This window comes from Asterias rubens, chromosome 4 (genome assembly GCF_902459465.1).
Source record: "Asterias rubens chromosome 4, eAstRub1.3, whole genome shotgun sequence".
Lineage (NCBI taxonomy): Eukaryota > Metazoa > Echinodermata > Asteroidea > Forcipulatida > Asteriidae > Asterias > Asterias rubens.
In genome coordinates, this window is record NC_047065.1 from 6,960,501 (window position 1) to 6,974,408 (window position 13,908).

General features: G+C 41.0%; 1 protein-coding gene across 1 annotated transcript in view; it reads right to left on the reverse strand.

Moving 5' to 3' along the window:
* Window positions 1-7,706: 7,706 nt before the first annotated feature.
* Window positions 7,707-13,908, reverse strand: part of LOC117289754 (glycine receptor subunit alpha-3-like) — a 35,332-nt gene continuing 29,130 nt past the window's right edge. Inside the window, exon 7 of the mRNA XM_033771019.1 lies at window positions 7,707-10,177. Within this exon, the coding sequence (XP_033626910.1) occupies window positions 9,809-10,177 (369 nt within the window). The 3' untranslated portion in view covers window positions 7,707-9,808. The remainder of the gene's footprint in view (window positions 10,178-13,908) is intronic.

Genomic DNA, 13,908 nt, shown 5'->3' on the forward strand with positions numbered 1-13,908 from the left:
ACCGTTTATATCACGGGAAATAGCACAGAAATACAACATTGATGCAAATGTAACTAATCTGTACTGCTCGGTGATTAACTTACAGTTTGGAAACATACATTTTTTTTAGATTCAAATTACGTAACAAAGTGTTGGGAAATTCTTTGGAAGATTCCATTCAAATCAAAGGTATCAAACAATGTCGTCTAGTTTTCAACATTTCGAGATTAGATCTTGTATTAGTTTATGTATAAATTAGATATAGCGTACTGTATACAAACAGAGCACTATAAAATAAAAGCAATGGCTCAATTATACAGAAAATGTTGACGCGATTATATCCTATTTGGAATAGACGCAGCCAACGGGTTTTTGTTGTCTCCTGATTGGTCATCTGTCTGGCATTGTGTTGTTATGCAAATGTGGGTTGTGAATAAATGAATATTTCGTATACACAAGAGGTCAAGTCTGAGATTGCGAGTTAGAGCGTGTGATAGCAAATCTGCAGGGGAACTCTGCGTGGCTGATGCTGAGAAATAACCGCAGTCTCAGACTTGAAATCAAGTCCAGTTTCAGTGCCTTTCGGAAGCAATGCGCAAGACGGACTTCACACACGCACAGGTAGAGGCCTTACAGCCGGATACTCATAGTCTTGCCCCAAGACGATATTGCTCGATATTGGATAGTGTACTGCGCTCAGTTGTATAGCGCGCCCTTCTTTGACTGGTTTGTTGGGCAAGACTAGTCTCCGGCGTAGTCTGGCAAGCTCTCGCCATACTACGTAGCATTAAAGCTTTAGGAAAGGTGACATTTTTGAACTTGTATAATTCCCGAAGTAATAATGGGATCATGTTGAAACTAAGTAGATTGTTTGATATTGGCAAATTCTTGTCAATTGTGAAATGACGTCATGATGACGTCATCAAATGATTTTTTTTTTCATTTTTTTTTTCTTCATTTTTTGCCCTTTAAGTCATAAATTTCTTTCTGAACATGGTATAAAATCTAAATATTTTTTAATAGACTGGATAGGTCATGACTGCTTTGAATAAAACATGAATTTAAACTCAATTAAATTTAAATTAGTTTGAAAATGTTATTAACGAAACAGCTATGCCTTTGTGCACAAACGCAATCATGTCTATTTTTATTTTTTATTTTTTTTGGGGGGAGGGGGGTGAAAAGCCGCCAGCTAAATTCATATTGGTCTGTGTGGAAATATGAATAACTTCAACATGACTATACCTTGAGAAGACATTATTTTTTTTATATTACAACAAAGGTGACACACATCACGAGTTACCCCAGGGTAAAGGAAGGGGCCTGGGTGTGAATGCTCCAGTTTAATGGACTTTTCGCCGAATTGTCCTTGCAGGGTATTTCCAATGGTGACATTTAATTTCGCTTCAAATGGCAGGTGAAACAGTTCACCATGGTTGTCATAAAAGATGATGCTGAAGGGAAGAAAGATGTGATCTATATATTGTAGCAATCCATCTTCGTTATGACCAGACTTCAAATCAATATTTTGAGCGACGTAGGCCCTTATAAAGTTTTCTTGTTAAAGGCACTGGACACTTGGTAATTACTCAAAGCAATTGTAAGCACTAAAACTTACTTGGTATTACAAACAATGGAGAGCTGTTGATAGTATAAAACATTGTGATAAACGGCTTCCTCTGAAGTAAGAAGTAATTGCTAACTGAAATATTTGAATTGTATTTGAGACATCAGCTGAGGCGCACAACTTGTGCGACAAGGGTGTTTTTTCTTCCATTATTCCCTCGCAACTTCGAAGACCAATTGAGTACAAACGTTCACGGATTTGTTATTGTATGCTTATGTTGAGATACATCAAGTGAGAAGATGGTCTTGACAATTACTAAATGTGTCCAGTGCCTTTAATCTGCTCTACTGACACAGGAAATTGTCTAGGAAAATCGCCGTGTCTTCTCAGACATTGAACTGACAGTTTCTCCTTTGAATATTGTTGCCCGAAGGAGCTCAAGACATTTTCTCCTCATTCGATGATCCAGTCAGTCCATGTAAAGATTGATGTACCCGAAGTGGACATTTATAAATGGCAGGAAGACGGCAAGGGTAGCCGGTGTATGTGTTAGAAACAAGACAGTCAGGATACCAGACTGGATAAAGTGCAGACTTGCTGTTTCCAAGTGCAGACTTGCTGTTTCCATTGTATCATTACCGATCATCAAAGGACAATGAACTTAGTTGTGACCTATAGGCCTCCACCATCTAGTCAGAACGGCCTTAAAACATCTACGTTCCTGGAGGAATGTGAACTTCTTCTTGATGCACTCAACGAGATCCCAGGAAAATTGCTAATTCTCGGCGATCTGAACATACACTTTGACAGCCCCAGTCGCTATGATGTTGCACGCATCATGAACTTGCTCAGGACAGCAAGACTGATCCAGTATGTTTCATCTCCAACTCACAGAGGTGGTCATATTCTTGATGTAGCTATTGCCAGGGAGGATGAAAACCTACTCTGCTCTGTGCAGATTGATCCCTGCCTTCTATCCGATCACTACACAATCAGTTGCAGAATTCAATCAAAGAAACAAACTCTTCAATCCAAACCCACTTTGTTCCGCAAGTTTTGCAATCTAGACAACCAAAGGTTCTCCGCTGATCTCTCTTCTAAGTTAAGTGGGGTTCAAATGACTGACGACTTGAACAAGTTATATCTGATGCTGATAACATCATCAAATGTGTTCTCGATGAGCATGCTCCAATTTGCTCAAGAAAATCAATGACTCGTCATCGCCCAAAATGGTATACCGATGATGTCGATGCTGCTAGGCGTGAGAAGAGGCGAGCTGAGAGGAAATGGCGGAAAGCCCTCAGACTAAACCCTGCAAGTGACCCACTACCCTATCATGAAGCAAAGACTTTAGTGGCATCGGCTGTATCTGATTCTAAACAGGCCTACTATCATGACATCTTCGAGCGCTCTTCACCGAAGGACATGTTTAAAGCAGTTAACGAACTCTTGAACAAGAACAAACGTGTGCTGCCCAACGCTGAATCATCTGTGGAACTTGCTTCTGCTTTCTGTTCCTTCTTTACTGATAAAGTGAGGAATATAAGGAAGTGCATCGATGATCTCAATGTTCACGCATCTGTTCTTGGTCTAGTTTCCGCTAAACCAAACACCAAGCTTTCATCATTCAATCTGGTAACATTCAGCAACCTTGAAGATATCATTAGGAAAGTACCTGATAAAACCTGCTCCCTTGATCCTCTACCGACGTGGCTGTTGAAGAAACGCATTCTTGTATTCATGCCCATCATCCTAGAGACCGTCAACTCTTCGCTGGAAAGTGGTACTTTCCCTTCCTGTCTTGGTCAAGCAACGAATACACCTGTTCTCAAGAAACAATCATTGAACAAAGACAGTCTGTGTAACTACCGGCCAATCTCCAATATTCGCTTTCTCGCTAAGGTCTTGGAGAAAGTTGTTGCTCATCAACTGCACGAGTATATCGATCTGAATCATCTTGATAACCCGAGACAGTCTGCATATAAAAAGAACTACAGCACTGAAACAGCTGTACTATCTTTACAGAATGACATATCACGCGCCTTGGACGACAAGAAAGCTACATTCCTGTTGTCCCTTGACCTATCAGCAGCGTTTGATACACTGGACCATGCCATTCTAACGGAAAGACTTCACACTCATTTTGGACTCTCCGGATTCGCCTTACAGTGGTTCGTGTCCTATCTTCAGAACAGGACATGCTCCGTTGCAATTGACAATTCAGATTCTCCCTAGGTTAAACTTGAGTATGGAGTCCCACAGGGGTCAGTCCTAGGGCCCCTGCTGTTCACTTTGTACCTGCAACCGATTGCCAATATCTTCCAAGAACACAATATTAACTATCACATGTATGCTGACGACATAAAAATATATCTCACATGTGATCCAGGCTCTCAAGACTCTATGCAAGGTGCACTCTCCAAGCTGATACATGTGGTCAGAGACATTCAAACCTGGATGACTGTCAATAAACTTAAACTCAACCAAGACAAAACCGAATTCCTGGTAGTCGCATCGCAAGCACATCATCGGAAGCTCACTGATGTCAAGTTGACACTTGGTGATGTTGTTCTTGAACCCTCACAATCCCTTCGGATCCTTGGTGTCACCTTTGATGATCGTCTTCTTCATGATGCTCAGGTGGCAAATATTTCAAGAACTGTTAAATTTCACCTCCGTAACCTGACTTTGATCAGGAAGTACATTGATGCTAGTTGTACACATGCAGCAATTCGAGCACTAGTTCTTTCAAGGTTGGACTATTGCAATAGCCTTCTCTATGGAACATCAACAAAGAACTTGCACTCTCTACAGCTCCTTCAAAATCAACACGAAACCGAAATACACGCATACATCACCTCTCATCCAGACCCTGCATTGGCTACCAGTTTTGCAACGGATTGAATAATATAAGAACGCAGTACTCACATATAAATCACTCTCTAACCAAGCTCCAACATGGGCAACCGTCTCCACACCCGCCAGTCTCTGTATAATTTAAGATCCACCTCAGCTGTTGTATTGAATGCCCCACGATCACGTACCAATGTAGGATCTAAAGCTTTTGCTGCAACTGGGCCAAAATGCTGGAATCGTCTCCCTCAATCTGTTCGTTTAGCCAATTCCCTGAGTTCCTTCAAATCCCAATTAAAAACCCACCTCTAAGTTACTCTAGATTGTATTATTGTTAATGGGAGACTTTCTGGGACGATAGAGGGCAGCAGACTTACCGGGTAAATCCATTGTTCTCAGAATTATGCGCATGTTCAGAACTACGTAAACAATGGAAATTTACCCGGTATGTCTGCTGCCGCCTAGCGTTGGAAAGTCTCCTATTGCATTGTTTTGTCTGTAAAGCATGTAGTTTATCTTTTGTTTTGTTGCTATTGTATTTCGTTAGCGCTTTGTATAACTTTTGTAAAAAGCGCTTTATAAGTAAGGTTATTATTATTATTATTATTAATGAAAGATTCACTGCAGTATGACCAATACGCAGGTTGATCAAACTGAACTCTAAATACCTCCGGGCCATATTGACCCGGATCCGGGTCCCATGGGGCCTAGCCCCTTTATGGTTCAGTAATGGGTCAGTATGATCCGGAATCTTTGTCAAAATGACCAAGAAGTGTGTCAAACTAACGCAGAATCCGAAGAAAAAAATCATTAAAAAATAATCCGGGTCTAGCTGACCTATTTTAGGGTCAACTTGACGCAGAAAGGGGGTCAGGCCCCTGAGACCCGGTTAAAGTTGCATTCTGGCCAATGTCTTACTTCTCTCAGTCTTTGGTATACATGTCTTAAAGGCACTGGCAGGACACTATTGACAGTTACTCCAATTACTTGTAAGCATGAACATTTACTTGGTCAACGAGCAATTGAGAGCTGTGGATAGCAACAAAACGCTGTGAGAAACATCTTCCTCTGAAATAAGAAAGAGGTCATTTCTCAGTCAAATACTGAAATATGTCAGGCCTGAAGCCTTTAAAGAGCACACAAATTAAGTGCAACAATTATGTTATTTTCTTTCATTATCCTGTTGCAACTTTGATGACCAATTGACTCCAGCTTTTCAAAGGTTTGTACTATGCGTGATACACTAAATTGAGTAAACTGGTCTTTGACAATAGCCAAAAGGTGTCCAGTGCCTTTAATGGAGTTCTTTCGAGAGAGTTTAGGGTGTTTTTTTTTTTCATCTTAGACTGTGAGAATTATAACAACAAATTTAGATCATGACCCCTTTATTAACAATATAATATTTACAACAATAACTTCATATGTCCATATGCAGCTTTACCACATCGATTCGTTAACAATCAGTATCACAATAATATCAGATGATTTGAGTGATTATACATCAATTTGGCCATGCAGTATAATTTAACAAAATATCGTAACTTCATTGTAAGAAAACAAATGTCATGTTTGACTTTTAATATCCCTATAAAAACGCCTTCGATTTACGTTTTGTTGTTTTTTAGACAGAAGGCAAACATGTCATCAGCGCGGTCGGCTGTGTTTTTTTTTCTTCAACAAATTAAGAATGAACAAACTACCTAAAACTATCATTCAGTCGTCGAAATATTAATTAATTATAAGATCACTAGCTCTGTTATCCTACCCCTATAGACAAAAAGGGCCTAAAATACAAGACGGGAATAAGTAATATTGAGTCAAAAAAACTATAATTGTAGTAAACTTGCGGGTACAATTGTGTAATAATTCCCCTTTGACGTTTCGAACAGTATACTCTGCTCGTCTTCAGGATAATTAAGCTCTATGAGAGAGTGCAATGGTTATTTTTTTTAAATGCTCGAACTAACAGAGTATAATAATTAGCAAATTGGCTTTAAAGGCAGTGGACACTATTGGTAATTACTCAAAATAATTATTAGCATTAAACCTCATTTGGTAACGATTATGGGGAGAGGTTGATAGTATAAAATAGTATGAAACGGCTCCCTCTGAAGTGGCGTAGTTTTTGAGAAAGAAGTAATTTTCCAGGAATTTAATTTCGAGACCTCAGATTTAGAATTTGAGGTCTCGAAATCAAGCACCTGAAAGCACACAACTTCGTGTGACAAGGGCGTTTTTTATTTCATTGTTACCTCACAACTTCGATGACTAATTGATTTCAAATTTTCACACGTTTGTTATTTTATGGATATGTTGAGATACAAAAAGTGAGAAGACTGGTCTTTGACAATTACCAATAGTGTCCAGCAGCCGATTTCACGAAACTTTACGCAACTGCGTAAGTCCACTTGCGCAACGTTTATGGCGCAACTTACGCAATACACGTTGCGCAAGTGGACTTACGCAGTTGCGTAAAGTTTCGTGAAATCGGCTGCTGGTGCCTTTAAAAACAAAGCTGAAATATACCCCCTGTTTATAATGGGGAGTCAATGACGACGCGGTGCGATGCCTGAGCACAATCATCATAGTTTTTGTTCTACTTATTATTATAATTTTTTCGGACAACGCTGAATAAATCAGCAAACATCTATCGGTCTACAACAATATTGTGAATCAAATCCACTTGATATGCTGAATGTACAAAATACACTCATAAAATCACTCATATAGATCAATTTTAAGTTAAGGGAGAATTCAGAACGTTCACAAACTGAACCGCTTCTTTTGATTTTGTTTACCCCCAGCAAAGTAAAATGTACAATGAAATTAATCATCTTTGAGGAATGTCTATTATTGGTTCTGTGACTGTCTGTCCACTGTCCTGTCTAATGTTTGTCTGTCAGTCTTTGTGGGTGGACAAGATAACCTGGTAAACTGGCCCTAATTTCATAAAGCTGTTAAAGGAACACGTTGCCTTGGATCGGACAAGTTGGTCTTTAAAAGCGTTTGAAACCGTTTGTTATGAAATGCATATGGTTAGAGTAGAATATAATGATCCACACATATCAGTCGAAACTGCACGGTTTTCCTTTTACGTCGCGAACTATCACGGTCGGCCATTCCATAAATGACCGACCGTGTTAGTCGACAGGGTAAAAAGAAAACCGTGCAATTTCGAGGCATTATTTGTGTAGATCATTGTGTTCTACTTTTACAATATCTTTCTAACCATATACATTTTACAACAAACGGTTACAGAACGATTTTCAAAGACCAACTGGACCGATCCAAGGCAACGTGTTCCTTAAAGCATAAGATAATAATGCTGCTTAGCAAATTTCTTTGCTTAGCAACAAATGAGTTGGGCACCAGTTGCAACAATGAAAATAAGTGAATTTTAAATGTTAACCATCAGTTTCTAAAAATGTTGTCTGCACCAGAAGCGTTCACAGCAAGTATTGAAGAAGGATTCAAGGCCTATTCAAAAGCTTAACATGCAGTGTTCCTGACATGCACTTGGCTTTACACTTGTAATGCGTTACTTAAATTGTTCTGGAAAAAAATACCAATCATTGTCTAATGTTACTTCTTTGCAATGTTTTTATAATTTGCCACGAATACACAAACTATGGTGAGCAGCTCAAACTCAAAATCTCACAACTGCATAAAGCATAACTTTAACTTTGAATTAGTTTTGTTCTTTCTACTACAAAAATCTGCGGTTCTTTTCCAGGTTTTCACTGTCGTGCATATTTCATGGTGATTGTGTCAATGTCATTCACAGTCAATGTCACGTGTTACAAAAATGTTTTCCCGCTTAGGTTCAAGACATAATCATTGACACCCCTCCCCCCCAAAAAAAAAAAAAGGGAAAAAAAACGCAAACAGACACAAAACTCTCACAAAACCACAAAAGAAAAAAAACACTACAACAACAACATCAACAACAATAATCTTGGGTCAATTTTAGTTCCGGTTTGCCCAATGTCGGCCATTTTGTCGGCCTGGCAAAAATCCCCTTTGTGTTTGATAAAGTTGTGCTGTTGGGCGACAATAAATTAAAATACATTGGAGGTACGGGATTGGGGTGGACCCTTATTAGTGGTGGGACACTAATATTGCCAACTGCAGTTTGTGTTTGCATTTTCCTACTGTTTTTTCATCGAGCTCTACTAAACTAACTATTTTCCGTTTTTGTGTTTATGAACGCCTGGCTTGAAACGAGAAATGTACAATATTTTACCGAAATAGTCAAAGCAATATGAAGGAGTACATATGAAAGAGGGTTTCAAGAGCTACTTATTTAAGAACGTACTCAAAGTCAAAGAACTTGTACCAAAGTCCACCCAAGTCAAAACGACGAGTCGACCAAACTTGTCGTGTATTATGCAAGTAAACTACCGTTTGTAAATGACAAAAACGTCCAGCATCAAAATTGTAAATACTGCATTTTAGAAAAATATTTGTTTTCTGCACAACAAATTACTGACGTAATATTAAGAAACTGCAATAACACGAGGAAAAAAAGTGTGCATGCCAATTTGGCGGGACAACTGAACATTAATTTTTGAAGGGAAACAATCAGGACACGAAGTAACCGTGTGGAGGATATATTAAGTACTGCAATATACCTTTAGTGATGACGTCACAGTTTTCGTTACCATTGTTTGCAGAAGAATGGGAAACCATTGTGTCTCTGTTGGAAATGTGGCCACTCAGCACTCGGGCAATGCAGTAAACAAATCGTGACGTCACCAGTACGGGTATCTTATTAGTGACCTAGTTTAGTACCATACAATAATAAGGTGGGTTTGAGCAGTAACCATTAACGCCACAGCTTAAACAATGGTGCTGAAGTAAGAATTTTGCTCTCATTGTTTAAACAATCGGGACACCATGGTTGCATAGAGCGACCCAGGGAACAAATATGGCTGTCTTTTAGTGCTTTTCGCGCCCGAGGGTTGTCTCAAAGCGCTTCCGAAATTTTTAACAAATCACTCCTTAGACCATCTCAGCTCTCTGGGGAGTCGAACCATGTGCGCAATAAATGCGTTACTCTACTAAACCAATGACACTGAGAACCATATCTGCCCTCACAGGTACCCATTCACCCGTAGTGTCACGACATTGTACAATGAGGTGAGAATCTGTCAGTATTTGCGGCTACCGTACGGCTACGCCTAGATTTCCGCGTCATCATGCGTTGATGGTAAATCCTTAGCAACATACATAGCCGTAAGCTGTAGCCGCCTAGCCTAAGTTTGTCTCGGACTTGCATTGGGACAGGCCTTCTTCTCAACAGCAACGTCGAGGTAAACGACTGAAGCCAAACACCTTCAATATTCAGTTCACACAAAGAGTATATGAATGGCAGGCAACCCTGTCTGAACGCAACCACAATCCCCATTCTTACGGAAGCTCAGCAACATATATTCTGTAATAACACACCCAATATGTAACGGCAAAGGCGACAAATGCCAGAGGGAAAAGCACTCTTGACATCCTGTCGATTCGCAGTGCGAAGAGCTTAGATCGTTTCCTGTCTGCCAGTCCCTCTTGTTGAAGTTTACTGTACCCCAACTCCATATCGCCGTCTTGACTGTTAAAGGAGTTCTTTCGCACCGTTCTGTAATTGGTTTGGTAGTTGTATCGACTGCCGAAGCGGCTGTTTGTTTGTGAGTCTGCTGAGTCGTGGTCGGAGTAATCCCTGGAAGACGGTGCTTTTTGGTTGCTGCTGCTGTACGAGTTGCAGTTGTTCTGTGACTTGTGTTTGTCGTACTGAGAGAGAGAACAAGAAGAAGATACACCGTAAGATACAGTTTCCAGACTATGGACTTGGGATATCGGATGGGACGTTAAGCCGTTGGTCCCGTGTGTTGTGTACTGCACGTAAAATAATCCAGTGCACCCATCATAAAGAGAAGGCCGGTTCGGCCCGGTGTTTCTGGCTTGATTGGCAGCTTATACGCCTCTCTTATACGCCACAATGCTAACTCAAAACGAGGCTATGGGCGCAGTCACTGCAAGTGGTGGCGGACGTGCGCCCATAGCCTCATTTTGGGTAAGAATTATGACGTCATGCATAACAAATAAGAGAGGCGTATTGGCCACAACATATTTAGTTTTAAACTTCAAGCTGCACAAAACGTACCATGCGGAAAATACTAAACTTTGAAGCGCATTGAGTGCCACTGAGTGACGTTAGCGCTTTATAAGAAGCCACTATTGTTAGTATAATGAAGTACAGATGTGTTTGAAATTGTACTTTTAAGGCGCAAAATTCCATCCAAATATCATTATAAGTAAGAAGTGAGATGCCGAAAAGGCCCAGTTAAAAAATCTCTCACCTTAGTTTTGTATTTACCCGTTTAGCTCGTCGCATTTGGCAGGCATCCTTTTGCATTTACCAAAGGTTTAATTTTCTCCATTAAAATCGGCATAAAGGTATATCCATTGGCAAAAATGCTGGCGAAACTGAGAACAGGAACACCAGATATATACCGGAGGCCTATATCCTGCTAGAGTTACGAACTCTATTCGCCGTAACAGGGTCATAATGGTACATGTTCAACGGACGGAAACAGAAGATGGTTTCGAACTTGAAAGGTTACATCCTGAAGGTGAAATCCTACTTAGAAAATCACCTTTCCTGCTTTAAGTTCCAGGTTTCTCCTTCATAGTGTAAACAAGAATCGTGAGTAGAAGAAATAAAAGGGTCTGCCCACAGAATTTGTATAATAATAATAGGCCTACATAACTAGGTTTGCCCATTTGGAAATTGTTGCATGCCACAACGCCTTCGAAACTTTTCGTCCGTTTGATTTGACAGCGCACTTCTTTTGTTTACTTGTCCGTGTTGGCAATAAGTCTTTTCCTTTTTGGCAGTGCGCCCCCGTTTGGCGATGGATCACCTGGGTATTCTTGGCGTTTTAGGTGTCCACTCGTTTTGACAGCGTGCCGTGTCCCCCGTGAATCGGTGTCCGTTGGGCTTGGTTTATACCATAGAGAAAGGATGTTTATACCAGCGTCAATGCCCACTATCCCCCTTTAGCCCGCGCGGTTTCCTTTTGCATGTCACCCCCTTCCAAATCCACAGTGTTCCCCTCTTGGCAATGAACCCATTTACTAATCCTACTTCTGCTATCGGTCCACCCTACCCCCCCCCCCCCTATTAATGTTCCTCTTTTTGTGAAAATGTCCACCTTGGTGCAACCCTGACGTAAGTGAGGACCCTTCAAAATGTCCGCCAACTCTTCTCATTACGCCTTTACAGTCCCCAACCCCAATAAGTACATTTAAAAACAATATATATATAAATATATATATATAACGATGTGCTCCCTCATACTATGCGGTCCGGTCCCCTTGACACCCTTCACACCCTTCACAGTAATTGAAAACCAGTGTTACGAATGACTAGTGTAGCCTTATGGCCCGGTTACACACGCCTCGATAACGAGAACGAGAACGTTATCAATACGCGCCCTCGATTGGTTGAATAAGCGCGGGCGTATTCTGTGCGGAGCAATTCAACCACAAGAATGCCTTCTCTTTGCGTGGTTATCGGTATCGTTCTTGTTATCGCTGCAGTTGGGACCGGGCCTTTATAATGTTCCTCCGATAAGACGTTTCCCCTTTAGTAGCACCGAGACTTGACTTTCGCCGAGTCCGGTTTCGCCTAACCACATTGTATCGAGTACGAGACCCGACTTGATCCAAGTCTAAGCAGCGCAGCACTCCTCTCTTTCGATTGAGCCAATTTTGGTGCTCATCAGCAAGGTGTTCCTTTTGTATTGCTGCCTGCTTTGCACCAATCGTTGATAACGTGACTTACATACCTATATATTAGTTTCCTTTGACAGTCTGCCTTTCGGTGCCTTCAAACCATTATTAAAGAGTTCCCTTGTGGCAGCATCCTTCACTCAGTGAAGCCACTTCTTTATAATGTTCTTTTATACCTCTCAAAGGCAGTGGACACTATTGGTAATTACTCAAAATAATGATCATCATAAAACCTTTATTGATTACGAGTAATGGGAGAGGTTGATGGTATAAAACATTGTGAGAAACGGCTCCCTCTGAAGTGATGTAGTTTTCGAGAAAGAAGTAATTTTCCACGAATTTGATTTCGAGACCTCAATTTTTCACAGGTTTGTTATTTTATGCATTTGTGGAGATACACCAAGTGAGAAGACTGGTCTTTGACAATTACCATTTTACTGCCTTTAACAAGTTAACCTACTTACTTGACTTTTTTATTTTCATTTTATATAGGCCTAGTAATAAAGCCCTTCGAAAGGTAAAAATATATGCTAAAGACTGCATTGTTTTTGCACTAATTTGAATACAAGTCACCAAAATAATTTTCGCCACGTGTATAAAGTCTACGTAATTCTAGTGTTTCGCATTTCACAAATATTTTAATTTGGTGTAACAATCATGTCTCAAATTTGCAATAATTGTTTTCGTAAGATTTGTTCTTAAGATCAATACTTAAATAGGTGAAACATGCTCAACAAGTAAAACTTATAGCCAAGAGTTGGTTTCCTTCTTTTTAGTGCAGCACCCAGAGCGACCCTCTCACTATCCCTCTCCCATGCCCCTCTCCCGTGCCCCTCTCCCGTGCCCCTCTCCCGTGCCCCTCTCCCGTGCCCCTCTCCCGTGCCCCTCTCCCGTGCCCCTCTCCCGTGCCCCTCTCCCGTGCCCCTCTCCCGTGCCCCTCTCCCGTGCCCCTCTCCCGTGCCCCTCTCCCGTGCCCCTCTCCCGTGCCCCTCTCCCGTGCCCCTCTCCCGTGCCCCTCTCCCGTGCCCCTCTCCCGTGCCCCTCTCCCGTGCCCCTCTCCCGTGCCCCTCTCCACTGCCCCTCTCCCGTGCCCCTCTCCACTGCGTATCTTGTCGATATGCGGGTGTCAATGTGAATTGCGGGTGTCTGTACTTCATCAACATCTTCGGTTATGTTCTTTCGATTATCATAATCATTCCCATGAGTGCATGCAACATACGCGCATAAACCCGAGTTTCGTGTTTCATGCGGATCTCATGTTTAAACGGACACTCAGCTGTCACTGCCTCCTAAAGTGTTATTTAAAGGGAAGGTATAACTTGGTTTCTTGATTCGTTCGATTGTTTTCATCCTATATAAATGGAGAGATAGCAATCAAACTAGTCTGTGATAGTTTCATTTCAAAAGACGGTCACGTTTTTGAGACATCGCCAAAATCCACAGCAAAGTTATGCCACGCACGAAGACTAATCCCAAATAGGACAATCTGAGAAGCGTTTCTGGAAGTAACACTTCTCAGATATTTGGGCATACAAAATTATACTGTTTTAGAAAACCATATTTTACTTTGAAGTGGAATGTTTCTTAAAAAAAATGCTTTATACTATCGAAAGCTGCAGCTGTAGGTTTCAAACCAAAAGTTTGTGTTGCCATGTCATTACCGAACGTATTCCTCCCTTTTCAGAGTGTATTGTAAATGATGCAAAGTACACCATGTGAGTTACCGT